At 44.5% G+C, this 24,092-nt stretch overlaps 2 protein-coding genes across 4 annotated transcripts in view; one reads left to right on the forward strand and one right to left on the reverse strand.

The window, feature by feature from the left end:
* The window catches only part of Fank1 (fibronectin type III and ankyrin repeat domains 1), a 110,247-nt gene extending 100,991 nt beyond the window's left edge, over window positions 1-9,256 (forward strand). For 2 of the 3 annotated variants that reach the window (XM_031388620.1, XM_031388622.1), the window contains 5 exons: window positions 4,452-4,617; window positions 7,400-7,543; window positions 7,958-8,035; window positions 8,131-8,175; window positions 8,318-9,256. In XM_031388620.1, the coding sequence (XP_031244480.1) occupies window positions 4,452-4,617; window positions 7,400-7,543; window positions 7,958-8,035; window positions 8,131-8,175; window positions 8,318-8,380 (496 nt within the window). In that variant the 3' untranslated portion in view covers window positions 8,381-9,256. Of the gene's footprint in view, window positions 1-4,451; window positions 4,618-7,399; window positions 7,544-7,957; window positions 8,036-8,110; window positions 8,176-8,317 lie in introns of all 3 variants that reach the window. The other variant, XM_031388621.1, reaches the window with a different exon arrangement.
* Window positions 9,257-10,780: 1,524 nt separating this feature from the next.
* The window catches only part of Adam12 (ADAM metallopeptidase domain 12), a 335,037-nt gene continuing 321,725 nt past the window's right edge, over window positions 10,781-24,092 (reverse strand). Inside the window, exons 22-23 of the mRNA XM_031388629.1 lie at window positions 17,713-17,843; window positions 10,781-15,533 (exon numbers count right to left, since the gene is read on the reverse strand). Coding sequence (XP_031244489.1) covers window positions 15,479-15,533; window positions 17,713-17,843 — 186 coding nt within the window. The 3' untranslated portion in view covers window positions 10,781-15,478. The remainder of the gene's footprint in view (window positions 15,534-17,712; window positions 17,844-24,092) is intronic.

Here is a 24,092-nt window from a genome sequence, read left to right on the forward strand (position 1 = left end):
CCATTTCCCTAAGAATTTCATAAATTTATTGTTTTTAATAGCTGAGTAGTACTCCATTGTATAGATGTTCCACAACTTCTGTATCCACTCCTCTGTTGAGGGACATCTGGGTTGTTTCCATGTTCCGGCTATTATAAATAAGGCTGCTATGAACATGATGGAGCATGTAGACAACAATTTTTAAATTACTTTCTGAATGGCTCTTAAACTGATTTGGGACTAAGTGATCAATTGGCTCAAGATCTTGAGAAGAATAATGCCAGTTTACAAAAGAAAAATGTAAGGAAAGTAGAAAACAGGCAAGAATCAAAAGAGAGCCAGGAACAGATTTAATAGGAATATTTTCATGCTGAAAAAATGTAAGAGTCACCTCTTACGAAAAATCTTCATGATAAACTAATGTCCTGTACATCGAAGAAAAGAGAAATAAGGTTAGACATTGAGAAGGGAAAGAATGGCTATAGAAAGTATTTGAAAATTAAAAGAAAATGCTGATTTTGTGTTCCATAATAGATTGGATAACTGTGTTGGAATGGATGCTTTTTAGAGAAACTCAAAGTCACCAGAATCAACAAACCAAGAAGTGGAAAATCTAAATGAACATTATCCATGTAAAAAATGAGAAGATGAGTCCACAGGCTCACTCCAGGGATGCTTTTGCGTGGCTATCTGACTGTGAGCTTCATATTTGTATGTTCCAGTACTAAGCTTGGAGTTCCTACAGCAAAGACAGGCTGGAAAGCTGCATAGAACATCAACGTTGTTGGTAACATACAAGAAGGGCTGGGTGCAGCTTAAGGATATAATATGTCACTCTGGACAGCTAGCTACCTCAGGAGGCTTCCCTGTGTAACCATGGGCTTATTGTGGACACGTATATTTACATGGCCATGTGTGACACGGGGCTTGGCTCTTGGTGAATGCACCTTATATTTTATTTCATGATTGGACAGTATTCCAGGATATACATGTGTAATTCCTTCTGGCCTGAAGAATTCAAGAGAGACAACTGCCAAAGACTTGAAACTTAATAAGGAGGTTTCTTGATGTGGCTGTTAGAGGATGATTAAAAAATCATCTAATCTAAAGGCCTTTAATCTCAGCACTTGGTGTGGCAGAGGCAGGAGAATCTCTATGAGTTCTAGGCCAGCCAGGGCTATATATTGAGACTATTAAAAAAAAGGTACTACCTGGTTAATATATAAACATAGAGTAGAATAAATTCCCCAGAGGCAAGAAGCCTGATGGAAATATACATCCACAGAACTGTACTGAGAGATCCAGAGATTTAAAAAATCGAGTTATGTGCTGTACTTCAGAATGGCAACACTGTGGTGCCATTTCCACTTTTCTCAAATTAGCATATAGATTGAATGTAGCTTCAAATGGAATTATTCTTGGGAACCCATCAAAACTATTGTAATTTATCTGAGAGAACAAATAGACAGTAATAAACAGTAAAACTCTGTCAAAGACTATGGGGACAGATATTACAATGCCTTAAGAGTTGAACTAATTAAAAAGGTGGGCACTGTATAAAAGATTAGAGACAGATAAATAGGATAGACAGAACTTAATATGGTGGTAGAGGTGCCACCAAGCAGTGAAGGTACTAGAAATATGTTATGTAAAAAAAAAAAAAGATCCCGGCAAACACCAAAGCTCATATCAAGCAAATGGAGAATTAAGTATAAGAAGCCATGAAGTGCCATTAGGAAGCAGAGATTTCGTCATCTGACTTTGTAATGTGCATGGCACAAAACTGGGAAGGAACTAACCAGGGAGAAGGTGCAGAGTTAGGAGCTGTCTGAGGGAGCACTGAGGATTGTGCAGGGAGCAGGGCACCCACATGCGCATCCTGAGCCAGGAACAATTCACTGTGTGCAGTAATCAAGTCACACAAAGATGGTGTACTAGAGACATCATTAAGTAGTTCACGTAAGTGCAATTACTCTTGCTGCATCAAATACCACCTACAAATTTGGGAATTAAGATGGTAAAAGTGGAGTAAAATGGACATTTTCAGACACAGTCACTGGAAGCATTACATGTTATACCAAATTTGGGAATATAAATGGGCTAAGTAAGCCCCAATAGCTAGGGTCCTGCTCAGTGAAATGTTTGCTGTGTGTCAGTGAAAATTTGAACATCTATTTCTCCCATTTTTATGTGAGAAAAGACACAGGAGGGGGGTGTTGGCAGGAGCTGGGAGGGGAACGAGAAGGCAGTGAGTATTTGCTAATACAAAGCTCAGAAAGCTGGGCAGTGGTGGTGCACCCCTTTAATTCCAGCACTTAGGAGGCAGAGGCAGGCAGATTTCTGAGTTCCAGGACAGCCAGGGCTACACAGAGAAACACTGTCTTGAAAAACAAACAAACAAACAAACAAACAAAAGAATGAAAACAAAGCTCAGACAGGCCATGGCCGTTCACACAGGGATTCCATGCTAGGCTGAGGAAATGGCCAGAAGTGCAATTATGACCTTCCAGTCAGGGCATCTTAGGATGATAGAGGATTTGAGTAGACCCCGTGTCCTTGTGTGGCCACTTAGGGACTGCTCTCTCCTACTGAGAGGACCTTCTAAACACCTAAAAATGATGGAAGAATAACATGGAGGGCATCTGTCTGCCCATGCTCTACCTAGCCTTAGCCAGTACACACATTTGTCCTATTGTACACCCCCCCCCATATGCTCCACAGTCACCTTCAGTGTGCACTCCTGGAGGCAAGGTCATGATCATGGCCCAGCTGTCCCCACACACTTGGGGTACATCTCCCTGGTTCTCTGGTGTTTATTGGCACTCAAGTCTCCTGCTAGTCCTTCCGATGTCACTTTGTAGTGGGGGCTGGGCAAGACCTTGATGCGGTCTATGCTCCCACACTGTGGCTGGTGCTTCTGCCTCTTGGGCTTTCTTTTCTTTGTTGAGGACCTGTCCCCTCTCAGTTCTCTCCTCCTTCATCCTTGTCCCGTTTCCTCCTCTATCCTTCCACTCTAGGCTTTTCTCCATTCTCCCTTCAGCCTCTCTTCCATTCTCCTTCCCCCAACCCCCTCCTCGCAGTGATATCTGAGTGAATTCCCAGCATGCTGTGTTCTGGGTTCCTCTCTCTCACCTTCCCCAGGAGTAGGGTAGCATCTAGCTTGCTCACCTAACCCTGTATTTCCAGTAAAAGTGTCTTCATGGTAAAGCTATAAACATTTGGCTATTACAGGGTGCCATCTTCATTAGGAACCTTGAGAGCTTGTGTTGTTTCTCTGGCTCCTCTGTGGAGACCTACACAGGTGGTGATTCCAGGCTTGGTTCTGGCGGTGGTGGGATTAGGGATATCTCTGTAAAGTTTTATTTTCCTCATGGCAACTAGAAAATAATCTATAGGGTAATACATTTGTATGCTGTGGTTACATCAGTCCCCACTAACTTCTTAAAACTACCCAGGAGTGGTCCCTGTCCATTCCAGTTTACCAATTAGGAGGTGCACAAAAGATGTGTATGATTTCATATTGATTGACAGTCTACAAGGAGGAGCTTCCCAGCAGCTGGAATGGACCAACCAGTCTTTGCTATCTAAAGGAGGGTGGAAATAATTGAGCAATCTTCTTGTTTTAGAGCAAGAAATTGGTTTAATAAAGAATGCTGACAGTCTGACCCATGGTCCCTCATTACTCTGTTTTATATATAATCTAGATTTTGTGGATATTTTAAAATCCAATAATTTATACTCACTTGTAACCAATATTCATTTTTGAAGCACCTTTATATGTTGTGTGCACATATATGTGCATATATATATGTGCATATGTATGTATGTATGTATCAATGCTCATGTGCTATGGTACACACGTGGGGGTCAGTGGTCAGTTTGCAGAAGTCTGTTCTCTCACAATGTGGCATCTGAGGTTGAACTCAGACCATTATACTTTCCTTGCTGGGCCACCTTGCCAGCCCCAGTACTTACTTTTCAAAATTAAGACATTATTCATACATCATAAAATGCACTGCTTTAAAATACATTCACACACACAGTTGCTCACCTATCGCCACCATGGGGGCCAGTTTCATGACTCTTAGAAATATACTAAATATAATCCCCTTCTTAGCCCTAGATAGCTACCAGCCTACTGTTCTGGCTTCTTCCTTAGCCTCTCCTAGATGGTTCATGTAAATGAATCATATGCTATGACTCTTTATACCTGGCATCTTTTATTGATCATATTGTTTTAAGAATTTTCACACTAAAGACTTGACTTCCCTTTCATGGCTGACCTGGCATTTAATTACATGGATTTGCCACATTTTATCTATCAGTTAATGGACATGTGTACATTTTGTGTGGATAAACTTTTTTTTTTTTCACTCAAATGACAGTTTTTGGTTTAATCTGGATGGATGAAATTCAGACCCAAGATTAATGGTGGGCCCTACAGTGGATTCTGCTTTTTCTGTATGTTGCAGTCTCATGCTTGCATGTTATGCGGGGCACCTGGATGTTGTCAAATACCTCCGAAGACACGGAGCTTCCTGGGAGGCTCGAGACCTTGGAGGCTGCACAGCTCTGCACTGGGCTGCAGATGGAGGCCATTGTTCTGTGATTGACTGGATGATAAAGGACGGTTGTGAGGTATGGCCTCTTTGCTTCCTGTTTAACCACACCACACTAGTCAGAACTTGAAACCATCTTCTGGGATCTGGAGGCAGGCAGGCAGGCAGGCAGGCAGGCAGGCAGGCAGGCAGGCAGGCCGGCAGGCAGGCCGGCCGACCTGGCCACTTGCCCTGAGAAAAGTCAGACAGGAGTCTCTGGCTCATGAGCTTGAAAGGCCTTGGAGGATCCTTGGGAAACTATGGTAACAGCCAGGCTTCATCTCATCATGGGAGGCAAAGAAAGTGGGTGGAACTCAGAGCTGACCCCATGTGTCTGTGCTGCTGCTCTGTACCTTCAGTCATTGCTGATGTCTGTTTAATTGGTTGCTGAAGCCTTATCGAGCACCTGCTATATGCTGGAGATGCAGAGACGTGCACAAGTCTAGTAGCTTTCAAAGTTAGGTTGTTTTTATTCTTGGGTTCTCTCTCTCTCTCTCTCTCTCTCTCTCTCTCTCTCTCTCTTTCTCTTTCTCTCTCTCTCTCTGCACATGTGTGATGTATATACATGTTTATGTGGATGTGTACACATATGTATGTGTGGAGGCCAGAGGTGGTTGTGTTGGGTGTGATTACAGGTGTTAAGCCCTGGAAAGTTGAATCAGTGACCTCAAACACCAAGCCTGGGAAAGCCTCATTTCCCAGAAGATGTCAGTAATATATCTAGTTCATCTCTGAGATGTGAGTGATGGAAAGTAGGGCTCCTGCCACAGGTCTCACTGGTTCCTGTTACTGTAATAAAAAAAGCTGACTTACTTCAAAGGACTAATCCCATGAATTAAGATAATTCCATTTACTACATCTTTGTTTCTTTATGCCTGAGAGATGTTTGCAAGAAGTCAGAAGGCTGGTCTTAGTGAGAGAGCTCTATGTGGCAGGGTGGCCACGATGTCCCCATATACTCTACTATGAGTCTGTAGTGATAACAAGCTGAGGTTTTCTGGGAAAGGAAAGGAATTCTTAGGCAGGTAGGTTCTCTGATATAAACATTTTGAAGTGTGGGTGTTCTGGGCTTCAGGTATACAATCCTGTTACCTTCAGGTAGTCAACCATTTTGGTTAAATCCAACCTTCTCCTGTAGCCCAGGAGCCATGTGTAGAGGACAGACCTGCATGCATGTGTCCTTTGGAGACAGCTGGCTAGTGGGAATGGATGACAGCAGCCCACCCTCCATGTTGTTGGCATTGCTCACCTGGCATTTTGTAAGATGATGGGAAAGATTGAGAAGCAGGCAGAACTTCCACCCTCTTCCAAGGTATCAGGGTTTCATGCTGAGGGGGACAGGAGACCATTAATCCTTAACAGGGAGTTTTTTGTATATTTGATGGGCTGGGTGACCTCAGGAAAGGTACCGGACCCCTGAGGTGGGTTTGATCATTTCTAAACTAGAAATAGAAACTCATACCCATACCTCATCCTCAGGACTAGACAGGAAATGTGTGCAGGTGCTTTGGAGACTCTCTTGTTAAGGCAGGTGGTCACTTTATTGTTATTCAAATGCTGCTCATAGTTGGCCATTTCTATGAGAAAGAGCGACTGGATAGAGAGGATCCATCAGTCTCATACATCTGAACATAGAGAGCATCCCCAACCTCCTATCAGCCCCTTGTTGGTTATTTGTTTTGATGTTCATGGTGGCCATGGATGATCTACTTTGCATCTTTGAGGAATGCATTCTGTAGTTCTCTCTGTCTCTCCCTGTCCCTGTCCCTGTCCCTGTCTCTGTCTCTGTCTCTGTGCCTCTCTCTCTCTCTCTCTCTCTCTCTCTCTCTCTCTCTCTCTGTCTCTCTCGGTGTATGCATGTGTATACCTTCATACTCGCTCATATCCATCCTTACTCTTCTGGGTTTGGTTGGGAATACCCTAGAATTTGGTGCCAGTTATGTCTTTTTATTCCACACTTTTTCTTTGGGAAGAAGAAATTGAAAGAGTTGGTTATAAACCAGGTTTTGGGCACTGGCTATCTGACAACTGGGCACACTGGGTTTTGGAGATAGCACTGGACATGAATGCTCCCAGTTAGTTTGTGATGGCTCTTGTCATCATGACCTTGTTGCAGGCAAGATTTAAAGCACTGTGAAAGATACATCAAGTGAAGAAAAGTACTACTACTGAGCCAGGTGTGGTGGCTCATGCCTTTAATCCCAACAGTAGAAATGCAGGTAGATTTCTGTGAATTTGAGGCTGTCTGATCTATATAGCAAGCCCCATCTCAAATTTAGGAAGAGAAAAAAGAAAAGAAAATAAACACTTAAAATTATAGTCGGAGACTTGAAAGATGGCTCAGAGGTTAAGAGCATTTGGCTGTTCTTCCAGAGGACATGCATTCTATTCCTAGCACTTACATGGTGGCTCACAACAGTCTGTGACTCAGCTCTAGGGGTTCTGATGCCCTCTACTGGCCACTGTGGACATTGCATGCACATAGAGCACACATACAAAATCAAAGTAAATCTAGAGTTTAAAAACTACAGCTAAGGAGAGCATGGGCCAGTGCAAGGAGGAGGTGTTGGGTCCCTTCCTACCCCTACTCATCTCATTTTGGCGTTTCCATTTAACAGATGAGTATGGCAGTGAGGAGTGGGATCTCTCAGGGGGCCTCCTGTGAGACTCAGCAAATCCCCTTCCTGAACTAGCTAGAATTCAGCTAGCTCACCACAGGTCTAGGAAACGAGGGAGTCTGGAGAAGTGCACACCCCTCTATGTCTGACCAGCAATGCCACAGGAAAGTGATTGGACTGAGGCAGGTGTCTCTGGCAACATAGGTAGATGCCGTGGACAATGGTTCAGGATGGACGCCACTCATGAGAGTCTCCGCTGTGACAGGAAGCCAGAAGGTGGCCTCACTCCTCATCGAGGCTGGGGCTGATGTGAACATCAAGGATAAAGATGGAAAGACGCCTCTCATGGTACACTGTTCTCCCCAGTCTCAGTTTTTGTTACCACTACATGTGGTTTGAGAGTTGAGCAGCTTTTATCTAAGCCCTGGGTTTGCTTATGTAGTACCCCCTAGCCATTAATAAGTGGTGGAGGCGGGCGGTGGTGGCGCACGCCTTTAATCCCAGCACTTGGGAGGCAGAGGCAGGCAGATTTCTGAGTTCGAGGCCAGCCTGGTCTACAGAGTGAGTTCCAGGACAGCCAGGGCTACACAGAGAAACCTTGTCTCAAAAAACCAAAAAAAGAAAAAAAAAAGTGGTGGAGGTCATTACAGCCACTCTATGTTTGAAATGGGGTGTACCATGTTGCCCATGCTGGTGTTGCACTCGCTGGAGGGGAGCAAGGCTGGGGGAGAGTGCTTCTCACACCAACTCTTCTGTTTCCAGGTTGCTGTCTTAAATAATCATGAACAGTTGGTTCAGCTACTTCTTGATAAAGGGGCAGATGCAACTGTGAAAAATGAGGTAACATTCACTGGGATCCTTAGCGAAGAAAGAAATGTATGAGAATTGCACACTTTAATCTGTGATCAAATTAAGGAAGTTGTGTTTCCTTCCAGTTTGGCAAAGGTGTCCTAGAAATGGCCAGAGTTTTTGACAGACAGGTGAGGACTTCTAGCCTGCCTATCAAAACTGATTTTGTAGTTCTTTCCAGACTCACAGAACCTGCCAAAACCTTGAAGGACATCTACCTGTTTGTTGTCTCTGTGTGTGTGTGTGTGTGTGTGTGTTGTTTTTTTTTTCTAGAATGTACTTTCCTTACTAGAAGAAAGGAAAAAAAAGGTGCCAAGGAAGTCCTCTGTCCACTGAGCAGAGTGCTACCCATCTGAGAGACCTACCTGAGCGGACAGCAAACTGTGACCACTGGGCTGAACACGTGACGTGCAGCATCTCTGAGGACCGACGAGATGTTTATTTATTTAGTTGAAGATTCACAGTGACTTTTATGTAATGGGCAACTCTTCCCACATTGAAATACATCTTTTTACCTAAGCACGTTCATATGTGGTCTTGTCACTGGGCCTCCATAGAACAGGAATGTTTTCGTGCCCTGTGCCTTTGCAGTTAGACACACAACCAAATATTTACACACTGCTGCTACATAAACGAGTGTTAATGGGTCCCCACTCTTGTCTCCCCTTAGCTGTCCTCGAGATGTTCCAGGCCTACTGGCCACCTTCCCCTCATGTGTTTCTTATTATCTCTCCCACCCCACTGCAGGCCACTCTGCTGTTGCCTCCTGCAGTGGGGCTCCTCCTAAGCACCCACGAGTTTTCTCTTAGGCTCTTGGCCTCACATCAAAGCTCAGAATACATATCTGTAGACTGGCGCTGTTCTGTTTGCAATGTTTAGTTGAAGGACAGTGCTGGGAGGGCAGGTCTATCCGTTCATGTGTTTACACATGCTCACCTCTGTGGTGAAAGGACCCAGCCCCTGGACAGCCTCACCATTGATTAGTGGATTACATTTAGTTTAAGAGTAGTTAAGATTTTTGAGGCAAATTGTATAGGCTGTAGACAAAGAGAGGTTAACCACCACCAATACTGTCAGTTAAGAGCCCAAAGACAGAAATGTGGGAAGTTATTTTAGCTGGACCAAACTTAAACATCAGCAGAACATGTGCATCTTGTGTCTCCAGGGACAAACTGGTTCATTTAGCCTTCTAATAAAGCAGTTAGAAAAGCCCTCACCGGAGTGGACTCTTATTTAAACAACAACAACAACAAACAAACAAACTAGCTAACTAGGGAAGGCCCATGGAAAGGTAACCAAGGTTCAACCCTGGGGAAGTGGCAGAGAAAACAGCCACATGCTGACTCACATGTGGCCAGTTTTCAGTTCTGCCCTGCAGGCTTCACAAAGCACCACCTGGGGACTTGAACTGTGGCTGTATCTAATCCTGTCTGTGGATGTTGCATGGGCATTTTACCTTTCTTATAAGGGCTTATCTTCTTGTGCTTTGTTCATGATCAGCATCGACATCTACCTCACCATCCTCTCTGGGTCTGGTGCAGATGGTACCCACCAGCCCCTATGCAAGGAGGATGCCTCAGATCCTTCTCGTTAGCATAAAGCTTGGTAACGTCCACTCTCTTGGGTCTGCATGCTCAAAGGCTACATTACATGTATTTCCTGTTCCTTTTGTCTAATGATTAGAAGGTGATTTATAGCCTGTTTACTCTCTCCCCACCCCTAGTAACTCATGCTTCTGTTTTTCGAACTCATTAAATTGCATGCTTTATTTTTACAAATTTATATTTTATGCATGTTTTTTTTGTTTTCCTTTTATAGACATTGAGATCACTCACTGTCATCCTTTCATTTAGTAATTTGTGTAATTGAGCCTCTGAATTTCACCCCCCAGGAACTAACTGCTTTTGTTCTAGCATTATAAAGGTTTCGTTTACTGACCTTTTGAGTTCACAGATGTAGTGGGGTCACCTGCTAACCACCTTTGTGGGATCCCTTCAGACCCTCGGAACTAGATATCAGAGACAGGGCAGAGGGATGGATTTTAACCAGGACAACAGGTAAATGCTTCTAATTCTGGGAGTTTGATAAGCAGCCTACAGTATACATCATTTCCACATTTCTAGGTGGCTAAAGAATTTCTCTATTTCTAGGGCACACATTTTAAAAATTACTATTCTTCCATCCTGAGAGGCAATAGGGTAGAGGTCAGATTCTGTACATTTGCTGTGTGTCGATTCGATTTGTCAGTCACTTGCTTTGTTTTGGATTAAGTGGTAAGGACAAAGATTTCATTTTTTTTGCTATAATTTTGAATATATACATTTTTTTCTGTAATTTAATGAAGCTGGATGCTATTTTAAAAAATGTGTAAGCATTCCATTTAGATTTCCTTTGCTGCCAATCTGATAGTATTATGATTGATTACTTTTTGAACTTTCCTACAAGTGATATGGATTTTTAAATGATTCTGATAGGTTATGAATTCACATTGTTCAAACTGGTATCAGATTCCCCTACTGTCTCACCAGTGCTGTGTACTGCCAGGCTGTCTTCCTGCTCCATTCCCAGGATTGACAGCACACATACCTTGGTCTCTCAACACTTCTTTTCAGTTGCCTGTGCAGTGCTCCAAGATGTCCTCACTCTTCTAAGTGAATGAGCACATAGGTATATTTTTCTGCACAAGACTTTCCCCTTAGTTTTGTATGAATAACAATGTGGATAACACACCCAAAGTTTATCTGTTTACTGTTTATTGGATATAATACTCTTAACAATGACATTTTCTATTGAACTCGGAGGCTGTGGTTACCTGTAGCTCCCCCATATGAGAAATGCATACAAAAATAACAGCATGTAACATACACACATGAAAACATGAGCTAACCAAAGCGCTATCAATGGATGAAGCCCTGCAGAATGGCTATGCTGGTTAACTGAGATGTAACATTAATCAGAACGGAGCTAAGCAGTCTGTGGCCAGTTTGGGTTGTGTTGTTTGCTGTCACAAATATTCAGATGACTGGCTATCCCAACCACTACCAAGTTGGGAGGACTATTAATTGTGTTTCTAGTCTCATGGGATTTGTGTGGTTTCTGATCATTGCCTTGTGAAGTGGCCAGTTCACACAGGCCAGTGAACATAAACCAGTATCTGATATGATTATAAAGAAAGTCACATGTCATTGACTCTATCTCAATTTCAATGTGCTAAATTAAGGGCTAAAATGTTACTTTCTTGGAGAATTTCAGATAGCACAGAACATGTTCTTTGATGGTATACATAGACAGGTAGGCAGGTGGTGGGGCTTTCAACTTGCAGGGGCCAAATCGTTTCCTAGGTTGAAAATGACTCTTGAGTGTTAGGCCTCCTGGCGATCCCTGTCCATTACTGAGCATCCTAACAATTCCACACTCAACATTTTCTCTTCCTAGTTTTTCTTCTATGAGGAAAGCTTGCAGTGGTTTGATAATAAACTATAACTACTCTTAATGAAAGTGTGCATGTGTGTATGTGAATAAAAGTCTGTCTGTCTGTCTGTCTGTCTGTCTGTCTGTATATATGTATGTCTGTATGTATGTTTGTATGCATGTTCTCCACAAAAGGCATGGAAATGGTACATTCATTTGTGTGCACATGACTCCTGCAAGGGATCCCCACTGCCCAGTGGACCTGAGCATGGGGCTCACAGATCCCAGAGCATTACTTAACTCGTCAGAGTTTCAAAGCAATAGGTGGGAAATTCAAGTTGCATCAAAAGCATTTTGTAATCAGTGCTAACTTGATTTTCTATGGCCAACTTCACCTTGTAATTACAGCAAGGCAGTGGGAGGGAGGTGATTGTGGTTGACATGCTGCAGGATAGATTCAAGGCCAATGTGTGCTAGAGGTTGCTCTGTGCTGTGGTCCTGGCTTTCGAAGGTTGGACTGTACTGTTTAGGTGAATCCTGAAGGGTAGCAGTTACCGCTTTGGCTTGAAGTAGTAACAAAGGTAGAGATTTGGTTCTCTTGGATGAGAGAGGTTTTGGCATGGGGTCTGGTCAGAGTAAGGCACTTGTGATTGGCAAGAGAGGAAGGCAAATTGGTACCTGTTTTCTCCTGTGTCCTTGGTGTAATGGAGCCACTGCCGAGTTGTGTGAAGGAACTAGGAATGGAGAGGGCTAGCTTCCAGTATAAATGGAAGGAAGAGAAAAAATGGCCTCTGTAATATCCTTGTCATAGTGCTCAAAAACCAGTTCTTGGGGTTTCTGGGAATATTGGTGTTTCTTAGTCTAGGTCATTTGTGTATGGCTTAGGCCATCTGAAAACTGTTGGGGAGGATCTGTAGGCAGTGTCCCCTGGCTGGGGCCTGATATAAGGGAATTAAAACACGAAGTGGGCCTCAGAGGAAAGAGCTGCAAGTGGCTGGGTGCCCTACTGCCCAGCCATTGTCCACCGGTTGTCGGGGTGTCTCTGGCTCAGAGTGCTCAGTAAACATCTGCTGAGAGGCAGGAGGATTCTTAGGCCTTCTTGTTGGCCCAGCTCCAGCCTCTTTGTAGCACCATGGGGATCACAGGCTCCTAAGAACATTCACACAGATCAGGGTTTGGCAGTTCTTAGAGAGTGCATTGATGGCTTGTATTGATTTGTTGGAGAACAATGACCCATAGCTTCAGCCTGAGAATTCCTAATAAAGTTAAGAAGGCATAAAAATGTCTCCTCAGAGACCAGTCAGGAGTATTTCTTCCCGTAGAATTTAATTTGTTGCTTGTGTGGTTTCTGTGACGTCATCCCATATGTGTAACCTGGAAACACTCACACAGAGTGCAAACTCGGCATGCATATTTTGAAATGGAAAACTGCATTGTTGCTCTCCATGTGCTGAGAAAACAGACTCAGGACCTATTGTAGGAGACCAGCTTTTAAGGGGAATGCCTGTGAAGTGGGGTCACATAACCTCTAACTATTCTTCAGTGCAGGAAGGACAGGAGGACATCCGGCCACGTCTCCTGGCTAGACTCATACTGGACTTTCTCAGGGATGGTCTCCAACTCTAGTCATACCTCTAGTGTGTAGAAGCATAAGATAGACAGCAACTGAACTGTATTAATTTTGGTGTCTGTCATTTGAAGGATGAAGAAAGAGAAAAACTTCCCTCTATCAAAAAACCCTTGCTGGTTATTGGCTCCCAATTTTGTTAAAACTGAAGTTACTGCAAATGCTTTAATTGACAACTACTATATCTTAGAGGAATTCCTTTAGTAACACTGTCCTGTAAGGGAATATCAAGATTAAAAATGTTCTTAATCAGAAATGAATGCATGGCTCTGTAAAAGCAAGCAGCCAGCACTGCACAGCTGGTAAGGCACCACTGGCATCCTTAGTGGTCACTGGGGAAATGGCAGAAGATCACGGCTCCAACGTCTTTTAAACCAAACTCTCTGGTTCTCCAAAACCAGAATTCTTCTGTCATCTCTCTGCGTTCTTAGCCTCTCACTCCCACCCAGAGGAGGGGCTCACATGTTCCAGCTAAGGCTTTGTGTGTCTCACAAGACAACACTCACACAACTCTGTAAGCCTTTACAGTTGTGTATGTCTGGCTTCCATACAACTACCCAATGTCATATCAGTTACAAAAATTTTATATGTAGCAATATTGTCTCTGTGCCACAAAAAGAGGCAGGTTATAAGAGTTCTTTTGCACATCTGTGACGTGGACTTATTTACCCAGTCACGAGGACCATGCCTCCCAACACTAAATACAGTTTTGGATTCTAGAAAGCAAACCAAATTCCATACCTGTATTTTCCCTTCTGCTTCAAGGCACAGGCCAGCCATTAATGTTACCTTGCCAGAGAAGCCTTGATCTTAAAGCAGCCAGATGAGGTACAGAACTGCTGTCAATTACCTTCTAATATGAAAGCTAGTCATCCTACACCCTATCTGGAGGCCCGGAAGGCCTCTGGCATTTTGCCTTACATAATTTCTTTAAATATATATCTTTCATGCCATTGGGTTGAGGCATCTTGAAGATCTGCTTCTGAAAGTAGCTTCCCAGTCAGACATTGAAAGAGTAAAGGTTAAAGAGTTGCCTAGCTGAGTTTGCCTTTCATGAGCAAACTCAGTATTAGGAAACTGATTGCCTTGCTGTCTTATGCATTAACAGGTATGTTGAGAGTGTGAGAAAGACTGAGTCTCTATGCTGAAGAAATCAGGATGCCTTGAAGAGAACTCTCAGGTAACTTTGGGTTCTTTGTCCAATGGCTACTAATAAGGATACCAGACTTAGGCTGTACCAGGAGAATAGCATTCCATGTGGTTATAGCTTTTGCAAGCATATGGATTCTGCCTAATTTTTAATAAGTTGAGCCTTGCAGTAAAAAGGAGATTTCTATCTCCAGAGTTGATCGACTAGATCTGGTTACCAGTTCACATCTGAAAATGGTTATAGTCCCATAGAAAGCCTCCTCTATCTGTCAGAACACAGGGTCATTGTATTACAGTCGAGAAGACAATGTGGTAATTTGCTTAGCTCTAAATGGGCAGGAGACAGAGGTCTGCAGTGCCCAGGCAGTGGCTTTCTTGTAGAAACACCACTGTTCCCAATGTAAACAACATGCCCATGCCAGCTAGCACTCTGCAAAGGGCAGCCAGAGAGAAGCCTCTGCCAGCCCTCAAAGCAAAGCCTTGTGCAGCACCTCAGCCTTCCGTGTTCCCCAGAGGTGCTCATGGCTGCTCAGCTCAAGGTCAAATGTTTGCCCAGACTAGGGTTCCAGTCTCTATCCTGGTATAGCCACACCCCAAACCTTATTTTCAGTACTCCAGGTTCTCTCCAAAGCTGCTGGCTAGAAACCAGATCCTACCTGTTGTCTGAGAGCTTCAGGGTGCAGGGCCTGAAGGCCATTAGCATGCAGTGGCCCAAGACCTTCCCGAAGGCCCCGGCTACAACCCAAGAAAGGGATTCTAAAAAATAAAAGATAAAATAAAAACAAACAAAGAAAACCCTTTCCAGGTTCTACCTGGGGTGTCCTGAGCTGCGTGTCTGGTACCATAACACAGCCTTGGGAAGGTGGGAAGCTGTTCTCCAAAAAGGCCTCAAATGGAAAGTAAACATCTCATCTTGGGTCCCATCAAGCAGGATAGTTCAAGTCCTCCAGAAAAACAAAAGCACGAGGAGCCTTCCTTCTGTAGAAAAGCCCCATGATGGTACAAATGCCTGCTACGGCGCCCTGCGCAGTAATAGACACTCTGCATAAATTAATAACTTACAAGTTCCTGAGCAAGTCCACAAAGCACCACAGCACAGCACCGATGGCAGTAGCTCCGAGGTCTGGGAAGAATGGTGTTTTAAACACTCTAGAAATTCTGAAAGTTGGTACAACAACAACTCCGATGGAGTCGAAGATAGTGCAAACTTCTGTCTTCACTGTTGAGGACCGGTCTGGGCTGGCTTCTCACTTGATGTAGGCATTGTGGGAGGGTCTGGGTACTTGATGCTTAGGGGTAGGCCTGAATGGAGAGCAAGTCAGAGAGAGGAAAACAAAACTGCAGTTAGATTTCAGAAGCCGGTCCGTAGACAAGTTCCGAGGTCTGACCTTGGAAGAAGGCTGCTCCTGCACACTGGTGCATCTCCTAGGTTATAGAGCCCACAGATCCCCCACTTGAGATTGGAGGCCAGGTTAGCTTCTGGGATTGGGGTGGGGTGGAGATGCTGATCATATGAAGGACCTTACTGTAGAACTCTCAGTGACCAACCACAGTCTATTGCCCCTCTCTGGAACTATGCCTCCCATCCATGAGTTGATTCTAGAATAGCACCATTTGACAGAAAAAATGGATATTCTCAGGTAATTCTAAGTTTTTAGATTTATTTATCTGGATGTCTCTGCACATGAGTGCAGGTGCCAGTGGAGACCAGAAGTGGGTGTTTCTCATCCCTCAGGAGCCAGAGTTATAGTTTGTGAGTGACCCAAAGTGAGTGCTGGCCACTGAACTCTGGTCCCTCTAGAAGCACAGCAAGTGCTCCTAAGCACTGAGCCATCTCTCCAGTCTCAGATTCTAGGTTTCTCACAGCCACGTGATATAGGTGATCTCAGTTTTATCACTAAATTTCATTCAGCTCTTTTTAGCATCTCGGCATGCAATCTGCATAAAGTGCTGAGGGCACCGACAGGCGCGGAGTTAAGTGTTCAAAACTTGGCACATGTTTATTCACACTTTTTCATATTTCTATTTTATTTTTAACCAACTCTAACATGCCTAGTGGCTACAGGATCACACTGCACAGTTTGAGACATGGGGAGCCAAGCTGCCATCAGTAGAAGTTAAGACAGGTTGCCACTTGGAGGCATTATGAAAAGGAGTGCTCCCCTGCCCACCCCACCATGTCCACGTGGTGTTTTTATCTAGTAGAATATCAAAAGTAACTGAAATGCTATGCAAAATGTTTTCCTGCATTTCTACAGCAGTGAACAGGCCTGTTCTCCTAACCCTTTGACCAGCATTATCTCTGAGATTTATGAGGTAGTCATTTCTTTCCTAGGCCAACATTCTTCCCAAGAGATGTAATGAATCACTGATGTGTGCCTTCCCCTGCAGAGATAGGAATTACTGAGCATGCCGCTTGGCCAACCGTCAGTACCTTTGGTTCTCTGGTGTTCAAAGAGCTCACAGCCTGCTAAAAGGCATGTGAGTCAGACAGGTAGGTTGTGCGTTAAATAGTCTGCTACCCGGGGCACGGTGTCTCACACCTATAATCCCAATGCAAAGGAGAGTGAAGGATCAGGAACTTCAGGTCAGCCTCAGCTACTAGGGGACCAAGGCTCGGGATATGCAGCACTTGTCCAGCATGTTCTAACCTAAGAACTGAGAAAATCAAAATAACAAGAAGCCCACAAGGGAATAATTTCACTAAGAAAGAGGCTGAGCTGGAGCCTTCACTGATTTCCATGTTGTCAACACTCCCAGCTAGCACCAGCCAACATGGAAGATGGGAGAGTACCCAGCATGCCATGGTTTCCACTACCAGAGATACCTGATGTAAGCAACCTCAGCAGCAAGTATCTCTGGGAAATGTTTTGAGTCTTTATCACCCCCTTTTAAAGTGCAACTTGGCGTGCTTTAATATTTAATGTTGGCTAAGTTGCAAAGGCACGAGCCAGCTTCAGTTGCAGCCGAGGATAACCTCTCCCCATGTAAGTAGAGTTTGGACTGCATCTGCCTCATCCCCTGTGGGAGAGGGTGGAGATGATCGCAGCCGGAGATAGCCTGCACGGGTCACTCAGCTGTAGAGAAACCCCTAGGGCTCCAGCTACTGGGCAGCTGCTTAGCCTTCATATCTCTGTAATCTCCCACCCTGAACTAGTGTCTCAGGCCATGGACTAGGCAGAGAAGGTCTTGGTGAGGATGGTGGAGGTCCAACCTTCAAACAGACACAGTATTTTGTTTAGTGCCTGTTGGAGGCCAGGCCGGGCCCTTGTCAGCAGCTCAGCTTTCCTGGGTTGTCTTCATCCTGCTGTGATCTTGGTAAGTGAGCCATTGCACAGCTATAGTTTGTAGTGATGGCTTCCTGGTTATTTCTACACTCATCTCCCATCATTCTCAGGTCAGGGCAGGTAGGATGCAAGGCTCAACACCCAATAACCAGCATGGTTAGTCCAGCTACCCTATACCATTAGATGATGCCCACCTGATGGGGGCTGGGCGGTGCCCAGGTTCCTGCTGCCCTGGGGTCCTCACCAAGGCACTAGTGAGCCGAGAAGTCCTGCTCAACGGATCAGCAGGCAGAGGCTTCTGAGGAGGGCTGGGCTTTCGGGTGCCCTGCAACAGACAACAGGTCACATGTAACTCAGCTGTGCGGCCAGAACTGGGCCCTGGGACCCAGAAGACTTCTGGAAGGCAGTGCATGCTACTACACAGCCTTGGTTTTATTTTGGGTGTATAACCCACCTAATATAAGGTAGGGCCTATCTTTAGCCTTCTTGGAAATTTTTCTGTAACATTGAAAAGAGTCACATAGGTACATTAAAATGTGGGTCGTCTGACCCCACAGGTCTTAGGGGTGCAGTGGACAGTCAAGTTCTCTCCCAGTGTCCATAGCGGGTGGATATAAATCCACCCATAGCTTCAGACAATTTCCAGTTTCTAAATACTGCTGCAATTGTGGATGCACAGGATCCACAAGACAGCTGTCTTCCTCTTGGTGTAAAGATCTGAAAAGAGAGAGAGTTGGATTGCTTTGCAGAACCTGCTGTAGCTTTTCCACCTGAATGCTTGTTAGAATTTGTGGGAAGGAGCCACGCAGTGGCTTGCAGGACAGGTAAGGATCTGTGAGGACAGTATGGCTGATGTTGTGGCCACTGGCCACAGGGGCAGAGGGATAATTTGGGGGATATTCTACACTGAGTTACATCCAAAGGCCACTGATCTGGGATTCACACAAGTCTACCTGTCTGGAAAATGGAGTAAGCTATCTTAAACAAAAGAACACATAAAATGTTCCCAGAACAGATAATTATTATACCAGCAGTTACTCATGTGTCAGCTTTAAATGCTTAACGGAAATATGAGAGACCCCAAGCTCTAGGGGGGCACCTTCCTAGGTGTCTCTGGAGAGCACCAGTTAGTAAGTATTGTACACACTGTCCTGGGGCCCATGGTAGGTCTGGTCAGCATGATACTTTCCACTCTTGGCCTCAACACCGCAGGGAAAGGACTCTGAGGGCACAAAGTTGGAACATCCCACAGCACAGGATAGGGTGTCTTGGTAATTAAGTGAGCTGATGCACATTCATGATTAGGCAGGGTGAGGCACAACCTGCACTGTCTTAGGGCTAGGCAGACTACATATCCAGTAACACTCAAATGTCGCTTCAAAGCCTTGTGATGTTTTCACAGCGCTTGTGCTAAGATCACGTCTCCAGAGCTAGAGTGCAGCTTAGAGGTTGCAACACCAGATTCACTGTCTGTCAGCTCCCTGCGAAGCTAAGGGGCCACTACAGAAGTTGATTAAATCACAGCTGCATGGGAGATGTACCAAGGACGGACAGTAGATAGACTGGGCTCAGAGAGAGCCACTGGACAGGGGCCAGACACACAGGTGACATGTCTGCATCAGATTTCATGAAAGGAAACACAAGAAGGTTCTAGAATATAGACAAATACCTTAGGCAGGAGTAAAGACCACACCAGCTATGCACACTCAGTCCCTGAGCTTTTGATCTTGGGAGCATATACAGAGATGATAACAGGTTCGCTCAACCCGGCAATGCCCACCAAGGGTGGTATGAGGACTGGCACAGAAAAGCACTTGGCCTAGGGCCTGGCATGCAGTTGCCCATGAATAAGAGTTGCTAGCTCTGACTGACAATGAGCCCTGGGTAATGAAGGTCACACACAAATCAAGTGCCATTTCTCATCATAGAACAAAAAATTATGGGCACAATACCCATGTGTAATGTAAAAATGAAAGCACACACTCAGCATGAGGAGATTCAGCTTATGTAATTGTTCCTTACAAAGCAATACTAATTTTGCTGTTAAATATGACTAAGTATCCAGTCCCTGGAGTAAAGATAACACCAGGGTTTTATTGCTGTGCAGACGAAAAGGCAAGGTATATGACAGTCTGTCTTAATGCATCTGGATTTATCCTGGCAACTTAGAAGATAATTATGGCTTGCCTGAGATATTCCCAATTTATGCTCATAGGCTTGTCATTCATCATGTTCTCTCAGATGGCTCTCAGCTATGGGGACAAATGGCATGCTCACCCCAGTGATAAATCTCCAAACAGCCAAGATGCTGATGGAAGTACTCAAGCCCTGAGAACAGTAAAGGTTCTCTATCTGTCCTCTATTACCATGGTCAGGACATGGTATAGGTGGTTGCATATGAGGTGTGGCTTTGGTAAAATGCAGCCTCCTCTGTAGGAGATAACAAAGAACTCCAGGGGGCTTCTACTGGCATGCTTTTCTTTAGTCTGTATTGTCAACAACATTCAAACATCATTCCTTTTCCCTCATGTCCTAGAGAAAAGTCCTACTCTGTTGCATGTGGTCCACCTGTGTTCTAGCAATAGCAATATACTGTAGAATTTCAGCACCCTCTCCTTCCCTCCCCCTCCTCTTTCAGCTTTGAAAACAAACATGCCAAAATCAAAACATAGCCCTGGTGCCTTGACCATCACCCTGTTATCTGCTTGCACATAATCTACAACAGTAAACACGTCCTGCTGTCTGTGGCTTCTGTGCAGGAAGACTAGAGGCTGTCACAGAAACCCAGAGCTGCCACTGAGGTCCTAGGCAGACATTAACATGTCTCACTGCGAGTGGCTCTGTCTCTGGCTAAAAATTATGGAAATTATGAGCACAGAAAAGATTGTGACTACTACCCCCACAGTGATGTGGGTAGCATGGAACTGCTCAAAGCTGACACAATTAGTGGGTTGCCCATAGCCAGAAACACGCAGGCAGGGCCACTGTGACCTTGCTTTCTCCAATGGTTAGGTAAGACAAATACTTCTCCCTTTTTTTTTTTTTTTTAAAAAAAAGGAATTGGATAGCCTTAAGAGAGTAAAATATTACTGAATCAAAAAAAAAAAAAACAGTGCAAGAAGGAAGGAGGAGACTGAAGCTGGAGACATCTGGCTGCTTAAGAAAATCTGAGTCCTGCTTTGATTCCTGTCTATAGTTAGTAACCCAGAAATCAAAAGTCAGGACCTTTGTGGGGAAGGCAGATACTCTGGCTTAATGGGATCTCATCCTTTCCCTAACCTCTCTGCATCAAAACTCAGGAGTTCTGCAAAAGGAGGCATCAGGCTAAGAACTGTCTAGGCAAAAGTGCACACTCTTATTTACTAAGAGTGGCTTGCAAGTTGTGTTCCCTTGGTACCATGTAGAACATACTAGGGAAGTGTTTGCTTCAGTGTGTATGCTACAGAAAGAGGTTGGATGGAGACTTCTCCATGTGTTCCAGAATGGTTATAGAAGCATCACTCAAAGAAATTGCTTCTAGGAAGAAGGCCTAGTGACAGAGGTGGACCACAGTTCCATATAATCCTTTATGCCTCTGAAATGTTCAGTTACAGCCATACACATCACCTATTACAGATGCAGAGGCTCAGATGCTGGGCACAGTTGTCCATGCAAAGTCTCTATTTCCACAGTGACAGAAATGAAGGGATGTCTCTCTAGAGTGAGCCATGGAGGTATCCGTCACAATAGCTACCTTTATAGATAGTTGATGGCCCCGTCACATGACCCATTGGTATGTGACATGAAACGGAGGACAGTAGTCTGTCTCAAGCATACTAGGCTGGTGGATAGGAGAGGTCAGCTATGGTCTAAGACCTCTGGTTGAAGGGGATAGGGAGTGTGGGTCTCCTAGCCATTCCACTGTTCCTTCTGCTGCTATGTAAGTAAAGCTCCATGCTTCTGCCTTTTCCTGGAAGAGCCTATCCCAGATTGGCTGCTCTTGGTTTACAAATATTTTAGGTTATGTATGAAATAGATAGCGCAGGTGATTAGAAGTGTGTGTTGGTCAAAACATAGCTGAAAATGTATTTGCCCTCTACAGAAGGCACATGGTTGCCTTCCATGTAGGTGCTGTGATACCATAGGGGACTTCCTGCTCTGGCCATAGTGCTAACAGTGGCCTGTCTTCAAAAGACAGAAGTTGACTGTGGATTTGTTGTGCTAAGAAAAACTGATGCATGTCTTCTGGATCACATGGAGGCTTTACCTAGCACCAATGAACAGCAAAATTGGAAAAGATGGGGATGAAAGATGACTAGGGCAGCTGGCTTGCTGCTCTGACTATGCTAGCTAACACTCTCCACTGGAAATTTTCTTTTTTTCCTCTGCCCATTTTTCTTCCCTTCCCTTCCCTTTCCTTCCTTTCTTCCCCTCACTCCCCCCCCCCTTTTGGTGAATGGCTCTATCACTATTTAGCTCTGGCTGTCCTGGATCTCTATGTAGACTCTATGTAGATCAGGCTGGCCTTGAATTTGTAGAGATCCACCCACTTCTGCCTAGGTGAGAGCCACTCTACCTGACTAACTTTGAATTTTTGAACTTCCTGACTCTAACCTCCTGAAGGCTGGGATTATAGGCTTATACCTCCATGTCATATTTCTGTGAACCCCAGGACTTCATGCATACTAGGTACACACTCTACCAACTTAACCAAATCTGAAACCCTGCACATCCATTTTAATACTCAAGTGAAGAATGTGGGTTTGAGCCCTTGCCTTTCCTACATTTCCCTCCTTGCCCAGGGGATATGCAGCCTTATTGTGCTCTGTCTTCCTCAATAAACTGGAGCTTATGGTAGCAAATTCTCTTAGCTCACAAGGGTAGCTGAGAAAGACACCTGTCAGGCATTCAACTCTGTAGTACCTGTCATATACGCAGTGTTCAGTGTGTATTTAAATTATTATAATCATTAAAAGCACAACACAGGCTCCTTGTACCAAAATAATATACACACTTGAGTACACACACACACACACACACACACACACACACACACACTGGTGATAAATGTAACAGTGGAAGTGAATTCTTCCATTGCTGTTTGGCTAAAATTTTCACAGTGTAGATACATGGTACACAAACCAGGACTGATAATTCTCTTGGACCTATTAATATTTTCAAGAAAGGACCATGATGTGCTAACAATTAGTTTTTCCAAGTGATGGGCTCAATTTTAAAAGTCTCTGTTTTTCTAATGCACTGGGGAGCCTGATCTCAGCTCTTAGTTCAGCTCTGTAACTCACTGAGATTTTATTCCTAGCATTTCCCAGGAGACTGAGGTGTTTAGAGAAAAACGGATCCTTAGATCAAGTGTGGCCATGCATCAGCAGGCATCATTCACATGCCATTTTTATGGGACAGATATTTAGCAAAGCAAATGGATAAGGCTGGGCCAGTGGCGCACAGGTGAGGAGGCTCTGCTTGTTCGGAGAATAGCCACTGATGAACTGAAGACCATACTCACATCCTTTTAGGACCCGAGCACTCCAAATCTGACAGTGGAAGTTTTCATGTAGATCTGTCATGTCTTAGCACTGGCTTCTGAGACACAAGTTTTCTGTGAGCTGAGAAATGTATTTCTTTTCTAGGATATCGAGCATGTTTTTGCTTAACCTGTAAGTAACTCAATTAATTCCCAACACATGAGAGTCTACTGAACGATGGATTTTGGCTGGGCTGTCCCCGGAGCCTGAGAATCCTCTCACCCGTGACCTTTGTTCTGCTCTCCTTCCTCCAACAGTAACATTAGGCACACTGTAAGTTCAGGGAAATGGCTCTTGACACATCTAGGCACATCTAGTAATCATACCATTCCTCCGTGAAAAGATGGAGACAGAGACTCACCGTACAAACCACAGGCCCTGCCTCAGCAAGGTGGAAAAAAAACTAACCCCTGCAGGTTCTCTGATGGCCACACATGAGCACACGGGATGTGCACATAGCATGTGCAGGTACAAGCAGGTACAACACAAGGACTGAGCATAGGATGAGAAGCCCAGGTTCTAAGAGGCACATTTGGATAAGAGAATGAATTGAGCTTATGGAGGATGAAATGTTTCCTAGAAAGATAATGCTCATTCTTTAAATATAAAGTTAGCCAATGTGCCACATCCCTGGAGTGTGATAAATTTGGACAAGCATAGCAGGATTGGCCATGGAGGCACATCTGTGTCATGTCATGTGGGATGGTACCCAGGGACTGTAAAGTGTCAGTGGACTCAGTTACTGCTGCCAAGCAAGAGTCACCTCTAGACACTGTTCACACCTGCATGGAATGGATCCCAGGTCCCTATGTGTGATGACAGGGAACTCATGCAGTTATTGGTGTCATTTGTCTCTGAAAAGCTCCAGACAGACACAGCTCAGAGTGAGGCTGTGGAGTTTCCTGTGACTGGTGCTTAAAGGGGAAGAGTCTCTTAGTTTCACAAAATAGAAGCTTTTGGGTGGCTGCTTTGAAGGAGCCACTTCTGTGAGCACTGACAACTGTGGGAGAAAATCATTGTGCTCAACTCTTCTTGGGTCATGCGTTCTATTA

This window comes from Mastomys coucha, unplaced genomic scaffold, assembly GCF_008632895.1.
Source record: "Mastomys coucha isolate ucsf_1 unplaced genomic scaffold, UCSF_Mcou_1 pScaffold21, whole genome shotgun sequence".
NCBI classification, from domain to species: Eukaryota; Metazoa; Chordata; class Mammalia; order Rodentia; family Muridae; genus Mastomys; species Mastomys coucha.